This window comes from Garra rufa, chromosome 2 (genome assembly GCF_049309525.1).
Source record: "Garra rufa chromosome 2, GarRuf1.0, whole genome shotgun sequence".
Lineage (NCBI taxonomy): Eukaryota > Metazoa > Chordata > Actinopteri > Cypriniformes > Cyprinidae > Garra > Garra rufa.
In genome coordinates this window covers 30276120-30297813 of record NC_133362.1, presented here as the reverse complement: position 1 = coordinate 30297813, position 21694 = coordinate 30276120, and the positions used below count along the sequence as shown (strand labels likewise).

At 35.9% G+C, this 21694-nt stretch overlaps 1 protein-coding gene across 1 annotated transcript in view; it reads left to right on the top strand.

The window, feature by feature from the left end:
* camkmt (calmodulin-lysine N-methyltransferase) overlaps positions 1–15089 on the top strand; it is a 153423-nt gene extending 138334 nt beyond the window's left edge. Inside the window, exons 10-11 of the mRNA XM_073834076.1 lie at positions 2525–2656; positions 11211–15089. Coding sequence (XP_073690177.1) covers positions 2525–2656; positions 11211–11303 — 225 coding nt within the window. The 3' untranslated portion in view covers positions 11304–15089. The remainder of the gene's footprint in view (positions 1–2524; positions 2657–11210) is intronic.
* Positions 15090–21694: the final 6605 nt, after the last annotated feature.

Sequence of the window (21694 nt, the reverse complement as noted above, 5' to 3'; positions counted from 1 at the left end):
TTATTATTATTATTATTAAAGCAATAATAAATGTTTATATGCAAATATGTTTATTATTACTATTATTAATTATTATTATTGTTAAAATAATATAATAATAATTTTTTGTATTTTTTTTTTATTTATTATTATTATTATTATAACAATAAGTGAGAAGATTGATTTAGCAAAAAAGTAATAAAATATATATGTGACCCTGGACCACAGAACCAGTCTTAAGTCGCTGGGGTATATTTGTAGCAATAGCCAAAAATACATTGCATGGGTCAAAATTTTTGATTTTTCTTTTATGCCAAAAATCATTAGGAAATTAAGTAAAGATCATGTTCCATGAAGATTTTTTCTAAAAATCCTACTGTAAATATATCAAAATGTAATTTTTGATTAGTAACATGCATTGTTAAGAACCTAATTTGGACAACTTTAAAGGTGATTTTCTCAGTATTTTGATTTTTTGCACCCTCAGATTTCAGATTTTCAAATAGATGTATCTCGGCCAAATATTGTCCTATCCTAACAAACCATACATCAATAGAAAGCTTATTTATTGAACTTTCATATGATGTATACATCTCAGTTTTGTAAAATTTAACCTTATGACTGGTTTTGTGGTCCAGGGTCACATATATATATAATTCTGACCCATTTGATATTAGTATGATAATAATAATAATAATAATAATAATAATAATGATAATGATAATAATAATAACATTCTAATATAATAATTAGGGGTGGCACGGTTCATAAAACCCTACGGTTCGGTTCGTATCACGGTTTTAGGTCACGGTTTTCGGTTCTGTACGGTTCTTGTTCTTTTTTTTGTTTTTTTTTTAATCTTTAACACTCCAGAAGTTTGTTTTGGCATATGAAATGTAGCTTGATTATCCACAATTTAGGATACATTATTTAAAAAAAAGTTTTATCATGTAATCATGCACAAACTGAATTGGACTTGACTTTAAGCACATTATTGAGACCATCTCTGAGGAAAGCTAGGGGAGATTTGATACAGCAATAGAGAAGACATTGATGACATGCTTTTCATTTATTTGGCAAAAACAGGACAATGTGTATCTCCACAGGAATTTATGTGCCTTTTTAGCACATAAAGATTGAACTGAAGAATTAACTTGCATGTCTACCAACATACTGGTGTGATGTCTTCTCAGATGAACTGACAAATTAGAAGTGTTCCCGTTAGCATATTATATGCATTTTCCACAATGCTTGCACACAGTCTCAGTTCGATCTATTCTTTTATTCCCGTCTTCATCATAGGTAACATGAAATCCAAAATGTTCCCACACAACTGACCTGGCTAAGGGGCCGTTCACATGAAGCGCACTCAAGTTTGTTATTTCAAATGTAGACGCGTGGTATGCGCTCGTAATGGAAGCGACGCGGTGCGGCACGCTCGTTTTTTCCGCATCGAGATAAAAACATCTCAACTTTTCAAAATTCCGCAAGCTCACCGCAGGCCATGTGACATGAACCAACCAATCAGCTTCATCCTTTCCTTTAATAAAATTGAAAGCACAGCCAAGTTGGACGAACAACGTATCATAGCTGGTGCATCCTCCAACTCCGGGCAGCCTTCCTTATCTCTCCCACTTGCCATTTCTACACGTGACGTAACCTGCAGCACTACACTTTTACTGTCTGTATGTCTACACACACCTCTTATTTCGCGCAAAAAAGACACTCACGAGGCTACATTGCGCACGCGTTGAACCATGCGACACACGCACCGAACCGAGACAAGCGAACAGAATGGTTCGGTTGTTTTTCATGTACCGTGCCACCCCTAATAATAATAAAAACAAAACATTATTACTATTATTATAACAATAATAATAAATACAAATTATTATTGTTGTTGTTGTTTTTGTTATTATTAGAGCAATACGTAAGAAGATTGATTTAGCAAAAAAAAAAAAAATCTGACTTTTTTTCCTAAGTGTTTTTAGCAAGAAACAAAAAACGTTATTATTCTAATAATAATATTAATAAACAATAATAATACTATTTGTTGTTATATTATTATTATTATCATCATACTAATATAATTTACTCAACATTACTCTGACCTTGTTAAAACATTAAGGAAAATTTGTTTGTTTTCAATCTTCTCACATGGTGCTCATAATAATAATACATATAATAATTCAAAAATAACAATAAAACATTTATTATTATTTTATTATTAGAGCAATATGTGAGAAGATTGAAAACAATCTGATATTTTCCTTAATCCTTACATTTCCTTCCCTTAAATAATATTTCTGATATTTTCCTTTGTGTTTTTAACAAGGTCAGAGTAATGTTGAGTAAATTGTATTAGTATAAACGTTGTGAAATTTGCTTTCTATTAATTTCTAAAAACATTTTTTTCTACACCAAAAAAGTAGTGTCATTATTAGGTTAACTACAATATTTTGATGTGGTCTTGTAACACACATTATCATTTATTTTACTTATTTTATTTCTTTACACTGTGTATATTTGTGTTTTGTCTCTTTAGGGCACGGCTCTAGTATTTGCCCCTACCAGAGGAGACACACTGGCAGAGTTCTGCAGACTGGCAGAAAGCACAGGCCTGAGAGTGTGTCGCTATGACAACTACGACTCACACTTGTGGGACCTTCACCTGAAGGTGTGTGTAGTATGTGTATGTCTTCTATTGTATATGTGAGTGAGTGTAAATGTTCTAAAGTGTCAGAAAGTTGAGAATCAAAGTTTTAAGTGTGACTGCATTTGCCACCACCTTTGTCTGTGCGCTAAATTTATATTTTGAATGTTTCGCTGAAGTACAGTATGCTATGTCAGCAGGAACAGGAACAGGGAGTCTGTAAGCTTAAGCTCTAAATGGACTCTCAGAACTCAAAAGCTGTCTTTCTGAGAAACTCTAAATGAATGGGACAGGGTGCAACTCCTTTCCCCCTGCCTGAAAGCACAAATACCGTACCCAGGTCAAAGCAGCAGTGCCGTCCAGCTGGTTAACTGGCACCGATAGCACAGCCGCGGCTGCCATTTTTGGTTACCGAAGAAGCTGTGAGGACCCATTATGCCCCACAGGCCTAACAGTGGCGGCCCTGCCCATGCCTGAGGAAAATGGGCCTGTCAGCGGGACTCTAGAGCTGAGTGATTGGAACTTTATTTCTGAAGTGATGGACATGGCTGGGCATAAAAACGCTGAGGGGTCATTGTGGCTACCGAGGAAAGAGTGTTTGAATTTAGAGCCGTCAATCGGAGGAGAGAGAGAGAAAAAAGAAAAATGCAGAATTATGGTGCACCCTAGAAGCCCTAGAGTGGAAAGAGAAGAGTGTTTTTTCCTTTTAATTTCCTCTTAATAAGCATGAACAGACCAGCAACTAAAGTGGAAAGTTTTAAGCCCTTACACAAAGTCCATAAAAACACGGTGCAATGTGCTGTGTTAATATGAATGAAAATTTCATACTGATCGGTGTTCTTTAGGGTGAAAATACAGTCAAACCAAAAATTATTCCGACACCAGATGTAATTTTTGATATATTTTTTTTTACTATTGGGTGCAGGACACTATAATTCATTTATGTAAGTGAAGATAGCGAAATAAAGGAAACTGTGTTGTATTATACCAAAAATTCTTCATACAGTGGACTACCAGTAAAATAGATAAATATTTGGGAACAAATATTATTCAGACATGACCATGTTGTGCTTAAGTGTCTTTTCTTTAATTGCTAATGCAACCTTTTTACAACACTAAACAAAATTAAGCATTGCTTGGAAATTAGTCAAAGTATTGATAGTTGTGTAAATATTGTGATGCTAACAGTTGTCTAAATTTTTGGTTGATTGTAAGCCATTACATACCTTTTTATCAAAGTTATCTGACATTATCAAGATGAATTTGTTCTGAAACAGTTTAACTCTGAGTTATATTTTACCATTTTCCAAACTATAGCGAATAAACTGTGAAAATGCAAGAAATGTTAGAGGTGTTTGAATACATTTTGGTTTGACTGTAAATGTTTGTAAACAAATATTGTCCTGGCAGATAATGACCAGAATTTACGTTGTTCTTATCTAGTGAAACACTTGGTTAGACAACATTGTCATGCTGTAAATGCATAACAACCACCACTTTTTTTGCATAAATCATTAGAAAGAGTCAGTTCTTTTTTAAAATTCCTGTTAAATTCCTGAAATTGAATTGAATTTTTAGTTTAGCAAACATGAATTTAAGGAAATAACATTATTAAAGAATTACTTTACTTTCAGAATGAAAATTTCCAGATAATTTACTCACTCTGTGTCATCCAAGATGTTCATGTCATTTTTTTTTTTTCAGTCAAAAAAAAAAAAAGAAATTAATGTTTTTGAGGAAAGCATTCCAGGATTTTTCTCCATATAGTAAACTTCAAAGGTCACCAACAGGTCGAAGGTTAAAAATGGAGTTTCAGTGAAGCTTCGAAGGGCTCTACACAATCCCAGCCAAGGAATAAGAGTCTTATCTACCAAAACAATCAATCATTTTCTAAATAAATTTATATTATATACTTACATTATATTCTTTTTATCCACAAATGCTCATCTTGCACTAGCTCTGCGATGCTTCATTTGCTACGTTATCACGTAGGAAAGGTCACTCTTGGTCACTCTGGTTCAAAAAGCTAGAGTAGATCCCTCTCATTTTCTCCTCCAACTTCAAAATGCTCTGACATTGTTGTTTTACCTTTTTTGTAAAGGGTGATTGACTTTCTTTGCACGTTCGCTTTGTAAACACTGGGTACATAATGCGTGAAATCAAGCTAGTGCAAGACAAGCATTTGTGTTAAAGTATATACATTTTTATTTATTTTCTTTTTAGAAAATGACCAATTGTTTCACGAGTTAAAACCCTTATTCCCCGGCTGGGATCGTGTAGAAGTTTTTGAAGCTGCGCTTTGGACCTGATCCCCACTGAAGTCCACTATATGAAGGAAAAACCTGGAATGTTTTCCGCAAAAACCTAAATTTCTTTTCGACTGAAGAAAGAAAGACATGAACATCTTGGATGACATTGGGGTTAGGAAATGTTTATTCTGTAAGTGAACTAATTCATAACATAAATTCATATGCAGCATGCATGTGTATACAATAAATGTCAATTTTAACTAGAACTGGAAGGTTTGGTAAGATACACTTTGAACAGTAGGCTCTGGTTTTATTGTTACCAATCAGAAATCCATTTTCCTGTGAACCATTTTGCAGGTTTGCAGAAAGGCCGAAACTACGAGCGTCGAATGCATTCAGTGTCGGAAGCGAGCAAAATGTGTGAAATCGCTCACAGCACCTTTAAGTATTGTCCAGATGAGTCAAAACGATGTGGCACTCTTGGCCATTTGCACACACACCTTTTCCTCACGTTGCCCTGATGCACCTGAAGGCTAACGGGATCTTTTTGAGCCCGACCACCTACTGTGTTTCTGTGCGGATAATGACATGAGCAGCGAGGGGCCGAGATAGCTGAGTCAAGAGTCCCGCTGTTCGCGCCCGTGTGCGTGCGTCTTTACTCTCGGTTTGCCGTCGGTTCACGCAGCTGTGTGTGTGATACGAGGGGCGAGCTGAAGTGCCCTCATCATATCTCAAAGTGATTAATTCCTCTTTCTTATCTTCTGATGAACACCCTGCCCCCTGCGAGTGTGCGCACATAAGGAATGAAGTGCACAAAGAAACGCACGGCAGACAATAGATCACATGCCCCACCTCCTTCAGAAGCCCAAATCACAGTCTTCTATTATAGCGGCGTCTACGGGCCCCTCCCGGACGTACACGTACGGTCGTCTGTCGCTCCTCACCTCCAGCCAGCCACTGATGTCTTGGAGATTGAAGTGTTTCCTTTAAGACCCTAAATCTCCTCCCTCGCTCCCTCCCGCGTGTGCAGGCGGCCCAGGCGCAGGCCGGCCGTGGATGGGGCTCTCAGCGGTGTGGGGACGTGGTGAGGGGGCTGTGTGTTATCCTCTTATCCCCACTGTTCTGGAATAGAGCACCAGCAGCTGGAGGACTGCAAGCCGCCTGATAATGCAGCTATTTTCTACTCGGCCATCTTAATCTTGTTACTCAAATGGTTGTGAAGAGAGTCATGAATTTTAATTCAGACATCCCCCGTTCACACCCACACATATACATACACATATTAACTTAATCTCTCTACATCCTCCCCAACTTCCAGCTGTCTGTCTGGCCGTATCTGCTCTCGGCGCGTTTAACACCCGAATCTATCCATTTCTGGGGCCTGTAGCACGAGCATCCGGTTGTCCGTTTCATCCGGTGCTTTCTCTCGCTCTCCTCGTCTCAGAAAGCAGGCTGAGGGGGAACGAGGAGAGGGAGGGAAAAGCAGCAGTAAAATAAATGACTTGCATCTTGGCAGCCGTGCGATTAAAAAGTAGGAGCCGATTTATCCAGCCACCCATGAAGCTGATTAGCAGGCTGTGATCAGGAGGAACAGCTTTGCTTGTTAAACTTTTCACCTTTGCGAGCTCACTGCCTTTTTCCCCTTCCTCTCTCTCTCTTTCTAAGCTTCTTTGCTATATCACTCTCTAACACTTTCTCTCATGCGCTGTCTTTCCTTCCGGCCTTTCTCAATCACTCACTCTCTCTGTTCCTCAATCCTAACTTCCATGTGCACACTCTCTAGTTGTGTTCCAATTCATAAACTCCCTATATAGTGTTCACTTAATGCTAAACATATCTATATATTTTGGTCATCAAACTTGACAAAATTCATTCAGATGTAACACTCTGCAGAACTTTGATACATATCAATTATCATTATAATGCATATTATTATAATTATAATGTCAAAAGTTTTCAACCTAAAATAAATGCTGCTCTTTGGAACAGAAGAGTCACAGAATGAATGCATCTCAGTTTTCACAAAAATATTAAATAGTAAAATTTTCTTTTTCAACATTTATAATAAAACAAAATGTTCTTTGAGGAGCAAATCAGCTCATCAGAATGATTTCTGAAGGGTCATGTGACACTGAAGACCAGTGTTGGGCTGTAACTCGTTACTAGTGATAATATCACTTTCTGCGGTAACTGGTAGTGTAACTAATTACTAATAAGATTTCAGTAATTTTGTCAGGAGAAAAGATTATCTGAACCTTGATGTGTAAGTTGTAGCATCATCCCTCTGATCCTGTTTTAAATTATATTACTACAATTTAAAATCTTTTTAGAAAACGAAACATTTTCTTACAAACATGTTTTTTTTTTGCTAAAATGCGTCATGAAATATAATCATATATGGGTAAAAGAGAAATTACAGCTACGATTCTTCAAGCTATACATGACAATTAATGAAATTAATAAATCACTTTTACTTAAAAGTCACTATCAGTCAGCATTGAGTGTTTGTTAAAACAACACCCTTTTGACCTTGTGAAAAACAGCTCTGTTCACAGCAACTTGTTTCGGTGCATACCTCTTTAAATGATAATGAGCTGCTGCCCACCCAACCCCTCTCTTCTGTTTTTTGTGTATTCGGTGGCGAGTTCCCATGAAAAACAAAACTAATCCACTGCATCCTCAGTGGCTCTGATGTCAGGAGAAAATGGAGACTCTTATTTTCACTTTTACATGCAACTACACAAAACCTGCATTGCTTACGAGACACTGTTGTTGCTACAGCTTTTCAAGTGCGGAGAAAATGGTGGACAGTGTTCAACTGGCAGAGAAAATATGCTAATACAGGACAGTCTGTCAGCGGTTGTTGGCGGGGCCTGAGTAGTATAATGTCAGACTTCTCAGAAAATCAAAACAGCTTGATAATTGAGACTGTTTAGGCTTGTTGGGGATTTAAAAAAAAGACTGAATGGATTTTTATCATTGTAGGGTGGTTGTGTCCACACACTGCTAAGACACATTTATATGCAAGCACCACGTAAAAAAAAAAGTCCAATGTCCCCTTTAAGCTCAATATAACTCCTAAAATGACTAATAAATCATAAATTTCACTCAGTGACTGGTAAATGTCTCCTTTCAAATCCTGTGAAGTGATATACCAGATATATCAGTTTCCTGTGCTGTTTAAAGTGCTCTTCAGACTGAACATATATGCTCCCTATGGTTTAAAGTGTACGTCGCAGGGTGCCGTCAGGTGATTTGAACTTACCCTCTCTTGCTCTGCACTCTCACTTGTCTGGGACTGTGTTGGTCCTCGTGTTGGGCTTAGTGTTGGTCGGCTGGCTGCCCCGATTGCAGAGAGGTCATGGGTTCAAACATTGGCTGCTGTGTCGAGGGGTGGAGAGAGAGATAACGCACATCAAGGGCAAGAGAGCAGCCTTTTATCTGTTTTTATTTTATCTCAAGCCACAGAGATGATGAGATGAATGTTAAGTAAGGTAAGACGTAAGAAGGAGAGCCTGTATCCATATGGGAATCTCTTAATGGTGTTCATACAGAATTAACGTTCATTAGTAATGGTTTATTCTCTGTTCGAAGCCAATGGAGTGATACTGTTTATAACTTTCCCTCCTCAGTTTCACATGTGAATGATATAACTTTAGCATGATGGTCCTGTTGGAAATGTGTTTGCATAAAATACCCAACAAGTAAAATAAAAAAGTGGTGGTTTGTGTGTGTGTGACCCACTCCAGTACATTTTATTCACTCTAAAAAGTCTACATGCATGTCAGCTGTGTGCTTTGTGTTGTTTGGAGGAGTCTTGTTTTCATAAATGAACTGCATGTTTCTCTTTCTAAGTGCTGGCGGAGTGTGTGGGATTTTGGGAGGATCTGATTGGTTGGGACAGGGCTGAGCTCCAGGGTAGAAGAGACTGGCAGTGCACTGAGTGTACTGCCACAACTCTAGAGCTCAGACGGTGGCAGAAAAGCAGACCCACAGGGCATATTGTACTGCAAGGCTGCGTGACATTCTCTCTGCAGACACCTCTACTCTAAGCGGGCCATTATGGAGCAGTTAGTGGGATTCTTGCCGCTTGTCCTTGTTTGTTAGAGGGAGTTCTTGCACTGCATATCCGAATAGTGAAGGGCATAACACGGGAACTTAAAGTGAAATGTAACAGAAATAGAATGTTCTTGCTCTAATTTGTCAGAACAGTTGTGAAAGCAGCGGAGTAAGTTTCATTTGAACATTGGGGTTGTGTGTCAAACCCTATCAACACAAATTATTATTATTTTCAGAAAGTATAAAATATATACAATAAGGTGTCATTTGTTAACGTAAGGTAATGTATGTAACTAACATGAATGAACAATTTATTACACTATTTATTAATCGTTATTAATGTTAGTTAATAAAAATACAGTCATTCATTGTTTGTTCATGTTAGTTCACAGTGCATAATGTTAACAAACACAACTTGTGATTTTAGTTTTTTATAATGCATTAGTAAATGCTGAAATTAACATTAAGATTAATAAATGCTGTAAAAAAAATATTGTTCATTCTTAGTTAATGTTAACTAATGTAGTTAACTAATGAACCTAATTGTAAAGTGTTACCAGTCAGATTTTGGATAAAAAAAATTATATTAGTTGTGTTGTTATTGTAACTAAATGTAAAGTGATTAAACGCTGTTGGTAACTGAAATAAAGCTGAAATAATAAAAATATAAATATTACATGAAAACAACTCTAACTTATTTCAGTATGTAGGGCAACATTTTAATGTTTTAAGAGTTGAAAAAAAAATATTAATAAAATTGATAAAGCACATAAAATTACTAAAACTTAAAATGAAAACTGGAAATATAAAAATATACAACTAATTTTTTTATTTAAAAAAAAAAACACTATAATAGTACATAAATAATAATAAAATAACACCTTTGGGTAGTCGCACCACATGACATATACATGCTTGAACTAACTTTGTCGTGTCATAAAAATGTCAAATTATCAGATTATTTTAAAAGAGTATTGACTTTTTTTTGTCATGATGGTCTCCTCTTAATAATATCACTTCCTATTTTTCCTGCATATTTCTGCATGTTGGTTACACCACAAGACATTGATTTAGAGGATTATTAGAAAGCAGCGCAATTTTGTTAGAATATTTGTATTTCTTATAAATAGTAATAAAATAAAATATGCCAAACTACTTAATAAGGTTTTTTTTAATGAGGAATGTAATTATTTTAATGAGGCCTTTTTAAAAGTATGTTATCAGAGCTGTCCTGATTACATATTTGAAAAAATTCTCTAAAATAACTCTGACATACCTTGTAAAAAAATGTTAAAATTCATTTTAATTCAGATATTGAAAACAAGGTTATTGTAGAAGAAATGTATTTGAGTCGTTATAAGCTTAAAGTCAGTTTTTCAAGTTTTTTAAATAAATAATAGATTCATTATTAATGCACTGTAAAAATAATGTGATCATACATAACACGTTTTTACATTAACTCATCAAAACAAGTTCAGCAGTTTTTAATTTATAAGTTGTACATGATTCAACTCATTTTTTAAGATAATTGTAGTTTTAGTTTTTGCATACTCTGGAACAACACATACAGTTAAAGTCAAAAGTCTACATACACCTTGCAGAATCTGCAAAATGTTAATTATTTTACCAAAATAAAAGGGAGCATACAAAATGCATGTTATTTTTTATTTAGTTCTGACCTGAATAAGATATTCCACATAAAAGACATTTACATATAGTCCACAAGAAAATAGTTGAATTTATAAAAATGACTCATTCAAAAGTTTACATACACTTGATTCTTAATACTGTGTTGTTACCTTGAATGATCCACAGCTGTGTTTTTTTTTTTTTTTAGTGATAGTTGTTCTTGAGTCCCTTGCTGTTCTTCAGAAAAATCCTCCAGGTCCCACAAATTCTTTAGTTTTTCAGCATAAAACTTTCCAACAATGACTGTATGATTTTGAGAAACATGTTTTCACACTGAGGACAACTGAGGGACTCACCCCTGGTTCTTAATGCATTGTTTCCTCATGAAACATGAACATTCATGGAAACTTACTAGTTCAGGTAACAACACAGTATTAAGAATCAAGCGTATGTAAACTTTGGAACTATATGTAAATGTAAAATAACATGCATTTTGTATGAACTCTTTTATTTTGGTAAAATAATTAACATTTTGCAGATTCTGCAAAGTGTATGTAAACGTTTGACTTCAAATGTATATGTGAGTGTAACTTATTTATCTTTTTTTTCCTGCTTCTAATCTCCAGTATCTTGCTTTTCAGATGCAGAGAGAGGGAAAGGAGGTGTACGATGAGAACATCCACTATCCTCTTCTCCTCACTCTCACTCACGGATCCAGTCCAGCCCTGATCTGATCTGAGCTGGGCAAAGCCATCTCATGCCAGGCTGCCTTTCTGTACCGCCCACCCCGGCTTTGCCACTGTGTCCTCAGCTCCTGTGTGTGTGTGTGTGTGTGTGTGTGTGTGTGTGTGTGTGTGTGTGCCAGGCCTAAACAGCCTCTTATTACACTCCTCAACTCGGATAACTTTTTAACTACCGTGTGTGTGTGTGTGTGTGTGTGTGTGTGTGTGTGTGTGTGTGTGTGTGTGTGTGTGCGCGGTGAAAACAGACTATGTAGGTGAGTTGCTATGTGTGCGTGTACTTGACCTGTTTACTGTGCAACAACAGTGTGAAATGCATTAAATGGGAATGGAGAACACATCCCTCTCATCCTACAAACACAGCGGATGTGACGCTCAGATATGAACTCATTCAATGCCTGTGATATCAGAGATAATTCAGGGCAGAACGTTATGAATTTATAAATTCGACTCTGGGGGCTGATACAGCTAATCAGGTTCGCAGGAATATCTTCGCCTCTCTACAAAGACGTAAATGAGGCCATAGGTTCGTCTCGATTATGAGATCTTGTTATCATAATGACACCAGCTCTCAGTTAGCTGCTGATTCTGTATCTACATTCAAAGGTTCATTCTGACACCAAAGGTTATGAGGGGTTGAGATGGATGCTGCTGCACTGAATGTTATTTGCTTCACTGTGAATGCTCTCACCTGGCATTTTTTTATCGAAGAACTGACAAGATATGACAGATTAGGCCAGACTAAGACTGAATTGATGTCTTGACAGCATCACACTACCACTGGTAAGACCTGCGGCACTGTTCTCCACTGTATGTTTCGTGCGCACTCACTGTGCGTACTGGACTAATGGCCTCATAAAGACATGAAAAGGTGTCATCATTTATCATGTCTTTTGAAACCCATTTGATTTTCTTTTAACCTTAGAATGTAAAAAGGGTTATTTGTAGCAGAATGTTCAGATTGCTCATTTCTATACAATAAAAGTGAATGGTGAACATAACTATCAAGCAACATTTTCAGAGAATAATAAAGGGAACCCCGGCTATTAAGACTTGTATGGTTTAATGAATAGATGACATAAATTATGTTTCATACTGAAATATGTAGTAGAAAACCCATGAAAGATTTACATCATTTAACAAATCCACATAGTTTTTTTTTACATATTTTAGACTATGCGGGGCGCCATTATTTCGATAACTTCAAATGGTTGCACTTAGTGAGCTACTGGCGCTACCTGTTGCTGTTTTTACTTGGAATACACAACTTGGAAAATAAAATACAGTGTAGGCTTAAACCAAATGCTGTATCATCAGTTTTCCTCAAAAGGAGTGAATGTTGAGTGAAATTAACGCTGAGAAACTCCTTACGTGGCTGCGGCATCATAAGCATTTGCATGTTTACATCCTGCTAGAATGGCATCTAGCGTTTCTTGTCTCTGCCATTTGTAAGCTCTTTCAGTAGCTGTGGTCTGCTAAAAGCCTGAATGACTAAAGTGGAGAGAACAAATTTTATTCACCCACAGGCATCTTCCCATTCTTTTCTTCTCTTCTTATTGCTATGAAAGCAGTGAAGACTTACATTGCTTCTCTTGTTGCTGTTCGACTAAAAACATCTGTGGCATCTTATCAGTATTTTATTTTCCAAGTTATGCAACCATTTGATGTAATCGAAATAATGGAACTCCCCATAGTCCAAAATATGTATAAAACGATGTGCATTTTGTAAATAACACAAATCTTTCATGGGTTTTCTAATACATATTTCAGTAAGAGACATCATTCAAAATTTGCAGTCTTTAAATAGTGTGAAAGTTGGGTGGACTACTTTTATGATTTTTTTATGGTGCTTTTTTGCAACTTGACAGCCTCTTGTCATCGTCCACTTTCATTGTATGGAAAAGAGTAGCATGGACATTCTGCCAAACATCTCTTTTTATGTTCCATAGAGGAAAGAAAATAAAATGTGTTGGGAAGTTACATGAGGGTGAGTAAATGATGACTATTTTCAAGTTTAAAGTTAATTATTAGATACAATTTATATGTATAGAGTCTCCTTTTCTGCCATGGAATAAAAAAATAAAAAATGTAATTTCCGACTTCTTATTTCACAATTTTCCCATGGAATAAAAAATAGAAAAGGTAACTATGACTTTTTATCTTATGATTCTGACAAGTTAATGTCTCACATTTCAGACTTTTCTTCTTAAAACTTTATATTGCAGGATATAAAGTCTGAATTATAATATAAAAAGTTTTTTTTTTTTATCCCATGGCGGAAACAAGCTTCTATAGTTTCTTTTTTGTAAATCAAGGGGGTACACAAAAGTAATTTGAACAGTATTGAACAGTATTGAATATTGAACAGTTTTTAAATGTTTTTAAAGAAATCTCTTCTGCACACCAAGCCTGCATTTGTCTGATCCAAAGTACAGCAAAAACAGTAAAATAGTTTTACTATTTAAAATAACTGTTTTCTATTTGAATATATTTTAAAATGTAATTTATTCCTATGATATCAAAGCTGAATTTGTAGCATTATTATTCCAGTTACATGATACTTCAGAAATCATTCTAATATTCTGTTTTTCTGCCCACAAAACATTTATTTGTGTTTAAAAAAGCAGAGTAGAGTTTTTTCAGGTTTCTTTGATTAAAGCAACACTAAGTAACTTTTTTTACCTTAAAATAATGTTTCCGAACTCATGTCAGTGGTTCATCAACTCATAACAGGGTGAAACGGCACTTTCGTATTCGCTTTGCGACCGTCTATCAGCCATAACAGCACTATGTATGTTTGGGTCGTCGGGTCGCGGTTTTGTAGTTCAAATGATACTACAAATGCGACTTGCTTCACGGCAGGCTTCACAAAAGGTTTTCACACTTTTATAAAGTCATACAACATTCTCTACCTTGTCACTGGACATCGTTATTTCCAAAGCCGCTCCTGGATAGCCTTTCAAACAAATAACGTGCATGTGAAACGACGGTAGGCTAAATTATTTACGACAGCGGTAATGGACAATTCCGCTTCTAACCTGTAGAGAGAGCATTGAGGGAAAAGTTACTTAGTGTTGCTTTAATAGAAAGTTCAGAAGAACAGTATTTATCTGAAATACAAATCTTTTGTAACATTATAAATGTCTTTACCATCGCTTTTGATTAATTTAAAGCATCCTTGCTTAAAAGTAAAAATAATGCTGATCTTTGGATCTTTCTATTCATCAAAGAATCCTGACATTTTTTTTATTTAACTGTTTTAAATATAGGTTTCTTGAACAGCAAATCCACATATTAGTATGATTGCTGAAGGATCATGTGCCACTAAATACTGGAGTAATGATGCTGAAAATGTTATTATTTCAAATAAATAAAAATATTTCAAAATGTTACTGTTTTTGCTGTACTTTGGATCAAATAAATGCAGGCTTGGTGAGCAGAAGAGACTGCTTTAAAAAACAAAACAAAAAAATCTTACTGTTCAAAAACGTTTGACCAGTAGTGTACATTCAGAAGAATATTATTTTATGCCCAAATATTAAATGTTAAACTCTTGAAATATTTTATGCATTTAAACAAATTAATCTTTGTTTGATTTTATTACAATTTTTGACACTGTTGTTTTCTCCTGGTGGTGAGCTGCTGGTGCCTCATTCAGAGCTCTTTGGTTTGTTGTGAATTGTTCAGGGCTGTGTGCTTCTGCACTGTGATTACATTTGTACAAAACACAGATGAGTACAAAGTGATTGTTTCTCACTGACACTGCAGGTGCTTGTAACGACTGTGATTAAATCATTGTTTTGAATCCTTCTGTGTCCCACTAATTTTTTTTGTCGCATAATGTGTAATTGATTTGTGGTGTGATGGCTCATCGTTATAATGATTAATGCCAAAATTGTTTCATTGTATTTAATGCATCAATTGTACAAATTAATTATTCGTTGTTGTTTTTTTTTTTTTTTTTTTTTTTTGTTTAAACCTGAAAATAAATTTTAGGATTTCAGAAATTTTTAACCAAGATATTTAAATTATGCATTAAAATGGGACAAATATTTTTATTTTAGATTAACTTTTCAATTAAAATTTTCACTCAATTTGTTCTGCTACTAATGTGTTCATTAAAAAAAATAAAATAAACACACACACACATTTGTATTAGATCAGAAAAAAGTTCTCACTTTTGCACCCGACTATATGTCCTGCAATGTCACTTGACTAGTGCATGGCCTCACATGTGCCTCAATTCACAGTTTGACTGTCACTCTAGGCCTCTTAATTTCCCATGCTCTGATAGCCAACTTAAAGCTCAGCTGTAGAGTCGCTATGCAGCTAATCCTGTCAGTCAGTCTATGGAAAAGAGAGAGAGAGAGGGGAGGAGGAGGAGGAGGGGTAAAAAAGAACCCAACTCTGTCTTTTGAGATTTGAAAGAGGTCCGTTGTCCCCTCCCTCTGTCCCAGTAGAGGGAGAGAGCTCCCTGTTCACTACAAGGGCTCCATTAACTTGACCACTTGCCCTTTGCACACAAAGCCTGGGCCGGCCCACTGTCCCACCCACCCAATTATGTGCGATTAAGCTCAGTGTGCTGTGTCAAGATGCAGAGGGACAGAGAGAGAGATTCGAGATACTCTGTAAATGGAGGGGGGAAAAAGGAAGAGGGTAGTTATTAAAAGGCACTGCATGCCTGTTACCTGTAGTTTGGCTGATTGTCTACCAGTACAGACTGTCTAAAATGCATTGTTTGTCATTTCAAAGTGTAGAGATGTGGTGCTTTAGAAGCCAAACTGGATATTTTAAAGTAGGATATGGTTGTATAATAGTTAATGTATTAGGTATCATGAACTAACACGTAACATTTCAAGTTGAATAAAAAAAAAATTATGAACAAACATAAATTACAATAATATAAAAATAATCATGTTTATAAATGAGCATTAATCTAGATTAATAAATATATTAATACATATAATAAATTCAATAAGCATTTTTGCAACAAGCATTTAAGCAATTTTTACTGTGAGATGTTACTAAAATTATATATAATCTAAAATCTGAATAAATAAGCTTTCCAATTAGGACAATATTCGGCCGAGGTACAACTATTTGAAAATCTCAAATCTGAGGGTGCAAAAAAATCTAAATATTGAGGAAATCGCCTTTAAAGTTGTCCAAATGAAGTTCTTAGCAATGCATATTAGTAATCAGAAATTAAGTTTTAATATATTTACAATAGGAAATTTACAAAATATCTTCATGAAACATGATCTTTACTTAATATCCTAATGATTTTTGGCATAAAAGAAAAAACTATAATTTTGACTCATACAATGTGTATTTGGCTATTGCTACAAATATACCCAAGCTACTTAAGACTGGTTTTGTGCTCCAGGGTCACATTACTATTACTATTACATTATTATTATCTACTTATTATTATTAAGTGTTATTTTTGTGTAGCTTGTGTTAGTACAGAAGAAATTATTTTAAAGAATAAGGTGTTTTATGATCAGTTTAAGTTTTTTTTTTGGCATTTTTGCCTTTATTGTGATATGACAGATTAGTAATGACAGGAAGCGAAGTGGGAGAGAGATAGGGGCGGGATTGGGAAAGGTCCTCGAGTCGGGATTCGAACACGGGGCGCCCGGAGCGCAACAACGCTGTATGTCCGCGCTGCCCACAAGGCTGTCGGCGCCGACCAGTTTTAGTTTTGAAATAGGATAGAAATAATACAGCACAAATTTGCTTTGCCATCTGTCTCTAAAACATGTTTTGTACTTACATACACAAACTCAAATAGATGCCATGTTGTTATTGAATGCACCATGCTGATGTAGTTATGCCCATCTCCCTGCGGCTGGTTGGCATCGTCAGGGCCAAAGGAGTTGCACTGACAGTGATGATATGTACCGAGTTGTTTCAGGTGAGCATGTTTTCTCATTTTACCAAGGATGGATTATGGCCCAGGTTTGACTGCCACAGGCCTTGCGCTGTGGGGCCCACTCTGGCCCGACATCCAAAAACAACACACTGCAAATGAAACACTGATGTAGAAAAACAGCTTTTGATTGTGTTGCATTTAAAGGGATAGCTCACCCAAAAATGAAAATTCTGTCATTATTTACTCACCCTTATGTCTTTCCAAACCCCTAAGACCTTTGTTTATCTTCAGAACACAAATTAAGATACTTCTGATGAAAACCAAGAGCTTTCTGACTCTGCATAGACAGCAACGCAACTACAATGTTTAAGGCCCAGAAAGGTAGTAAGGACATTGTTAAAATAGTCCATGTGACATCAGTGGTTCAACCGTAATGTTATGAAGCTATGAGAATACTTTTTTGGTGCAAAGAAAACAAAAATCACGACTTTATTTAACAATTTCTTCTTTTCCGTGTCAGTCTTCGCCGTAAATTTACAACAGTACGACAATGCATGCATGTGTGGTGCTGCTGACACAGGACAAAGCCACTAAGAAGCAAGCCTGCTTAGCTAGCCTAGCCAAAAAAGCGTAATGGCTAATGCTAACACTTCCACTTTGGTAGTACGTAGAAAAGGAGACCAGAAGCCTTTTTTTGTGGATGTCAATGGAGGAGAAGCTTCACTATGCTGAATAAACAGCTTTTTAGAGGAAACAGCTTATTTAAAGGAGAAGTTCACTTCCAGAACTAAAATTTACAGATAATGACCCCCTTGTCATCCAAGATGTTCATGTCTTTCTTTCTTCAGTCGTAATGAAATTATGTTTTTTGAGGAAACAATTTTAAGAATATTCTCCATATAGTGGACTTCTATGGTGCCCGCGAGTTTGAACTTCCAAAATGCAGTTTAAATGCAGCTTCAAAGGGCTCTAAACGATCCTAGCCAAGGAAGAATGGTGTTATCTTGCAAGTTCACTTTGTAAACACTGGGTCGGTACTTCTGCAGCAATGTAGGGCGATTTTGAAGTTGAAGAAGAAAATGAGATAGGAGTTTTTCAACCTACCCTAACTGTCATGAACCAGAATACACAGAATACACGGAGTTTACGCAGAGCTAAACAAGACAAGCGTATATAAATTGTAAAAAAAATGTTTGCTAGATAAGACCCTTCTTCCTCAGCTGGGATCGTTTAGAGCCTTTTGAAGCTGCATTTAAACTGTATTTTGGAAGTTTACACTCGTGAAGTCCACTATATGGAGAAAAATCCTGAAATGTTTGCCTCAAAAAACATAATTTTTTTTACAAATAAAGAAAGACAGACATGAACATCTTGAATGACGAGGGGTGAGTAAATTATCTGTACATTTTTGTTCTGTAAGTGAACTTCTCCTTTAATGAATTGTCAACATGTTTACACTAAACAATAATTTTGGATTAAACTATTTTTAGAGTTCACACCAAAAAAAAATACTGTTTCATGAGAGTGGTCACAACTTTTTACGACAGGAGGGATCCAGTTTACAGCACTTCTCATTGATTCCTATAGTATCTGTAAACTCTGACTGAAATAAAATGACGTCAAGGCTGTAATGTGATTGGTTATTAAGGCACACGTGATCCAAGCTGACCATTACACTGTCTCCAATAGTAAGTAATTCACACCCAATTCCCAATCTCTGGTGTTGAGGGTGAGTAATAAATGACAGAATTATCATTTCTGGGTGGAATAACCTTTTAACAAAAGTATTAAGTTTCATTTTAAGAGCTTTAAAATGGCATTTTTGAAAAATATATATTTTTTGAAACAGAAACAGTGACAGACCTTTTCATCCGTATTGTAATGTACATCTAGTCAAATGAGTTGTGGGCATTGCATTGCACTCAAAAGTTAAGGGCAGATATGTGCAAGTGTGGGTTTAAGTGGACTAATTTGGAAATTGGCGTTTTCACCAACAGCTCTTATGACATTTTGATTAAAAATTACAAGGTTAAAACATTTTTTTTTTAAATAACACATGCATAGATAATTTTTTCACAATGAAATGTAGAATACAGTATGCATTTAGAAACTAAATAGGGTGAATTTTTCAGTTTCCAGCTGACTTTAATTTGCAATTAAAAGCTATTGGGATGGGAAGCCTTTGCAGGACCATCTGTCCTTGCCTTTTACCAGTATTTTATTAAATCAATTTTTGTGTGTGAAGACTGGGGCACATATGTTTTGTTTGTTTCCACCTGAACTCCATTAATGGCAAACTCTGAAATGTGCTGGTTGCACTTTGTGGACATTATATTGCTGTTTTCCCATCCAAAAATCTGACCAACGTGCAAACCACATCATTTGACCTTGAGTTTAAAACCCATAAAAGGTCCCCTCCTAAAATTCCTTTCCTTCAGAAAAGCTTTTTTTTTTTTGTTTTTGGTGTGTAGCTTTTATTGAAGAAGTAGATTTTAAAGTCTCTGTCCTTAATTCCGCAGTTGGGTTTTAAAAAGGTTTCCCTCTAACGGGCAGAGTAAATCAAGAGAAGTGAGTGCACAGTTCCTGAAAGCATTTTCTCCACTGAGAGCCATTGAGTGTGTTAGCAGCAGGAGTTGGAATGCTTTCCCTTCCAACACCTGCTACCGGCCCTGTGGGGCCTGGATTACCTTTTCATTTCCACCCTCTCTGCAGAGAGAGAGAGACGAAATGCTAAGTGAAGTCAAGATAAACGTGGACCCTTCGCTCTGTTTCTGAGCACCGGCATCTCTGCGGCGTGGTGCCATTTTAGACGTTGTCTCTTCGAGAATGTTCCGGGAACATTTCGAGCAGTGCCTGAAATTAGATTTAATGCTACAATTTTAGCATTGTTCACCTGAATAGTTTCCGTGATGAATTTACTGACATGCAGCCTTATATGAATAAAAGTAATCAGTCAGTTATACCTTTTCCACATGCCCTCTGGAGAGGAAATTGTACCATTCAGAAAACCCAAAAGCCTACGTACCATGACTATGTGGTTTGAAGCTGAGAATGACTAGTGCATATCCTACAGCTCTCTAAATGTTGCTGATAACAAAGCAAAAAGGCATATCCACCTTTTTCTTAACCAATTAGCTCTGACATGATGGATTCTAATGTCTGTTTGGGTGTTTCGCGTTCCGGTCTCCACAGACATCAATGTTAAAACAGGATAAAAAAGATTGACTTCATTAAACTAAAACTTTATTCAGTATAACTAAATATAAAAATGTGCACAGGGTTAAGCTGTGCTGTTGCTGGCTCCCATACTAACAACAATAAGCTTAAAGAGCAGGTCATATGGTATTTTAAAGTGTCCAATTTTGTGTTGACGTCCCTACAACTGGTTTAAATGCATCTAAGGTCAGAAAACATTGTAATGTTCTCAGAATATACATTTAATATTGAAATCATTTTGCAGCGATTTCAAAACTATTCGTTCAAAACAGTTCTGAGCTTAATGTCTGTAAACCCCTCCCTTCCATAAGCCTACTCTGCTCTAATTGGTCAGCTGGCCAAGTCTGTTGTGATTGGTTTTTCCATATACAATGCAAGCAAATCCCGTGTTCACATTTTAATGTGATTTTTAAACTATTTAAGTACAGGAAGGAAAAGAACTTGTGCACTGTTTGCATGTAGCGCACACATCTGACGCGTGAGCATGCACAGCGGTCCCAGCCTATGTCCGTTCTTGAACTGTCCTGTGCATTTCCACTGCAGAAAAGGTTGTTCCAGGCCGGAACTGACTTCTCTTTCACATTTATTGATCAGTATGCACGAAATACGTCAGTGTATCATCATAAACACAGCGCTTTTTGTCTTAAGTGAACATAAACAGATGAGAAAGAAAACGTATGTGTAACAGTATTTTTTAGATCTCTGTTCGGTGTTAAAGAGACAGCCGTCTAATAAACATGCCACCTGTCATAATGTTAAGTAAAGAACAAAAGAAAATCATTAACTGACTAAATATCTTTCGTAAGTTTAATGAGGATTAATCAGTATTTTATTTATGAAAAGAAAACTACACTCTTAAAAATAAAGGTGCTTTAAAAGATTCTTCAAGCGATGCCATAGAAGAACCATTTTTGGTTCCACAAAGAACCATTTCTTACCTTTTTATAATTTGAAGAAATTAACCACAAACAACCTTTTGTGAAACAGAAAGGTTCTTCAGTTGTTAAAGATTCTTTATGGAACCATTTAGACAAGAAAGGTTCTTCTATAGCATCGTGAAGCACCTTTAGTGTGTATGAGTGTTTTTAAACTTTTGATTTCAATTTCTGTATCTGACATTTGTTGAGTTTTATTTATTTATGCTATTGCTAAATGATTTGTTTGTTCCTAATTGTCTTTAACAATTTAATGTTTAAAATGTATTTTAGTCTAGTTTTTTTCTGTGGTATTTTATTGGTAAAACCATAGGCTGAAGACAGAATAAATGTATGTTTGACATCTAAATGTTTGACCT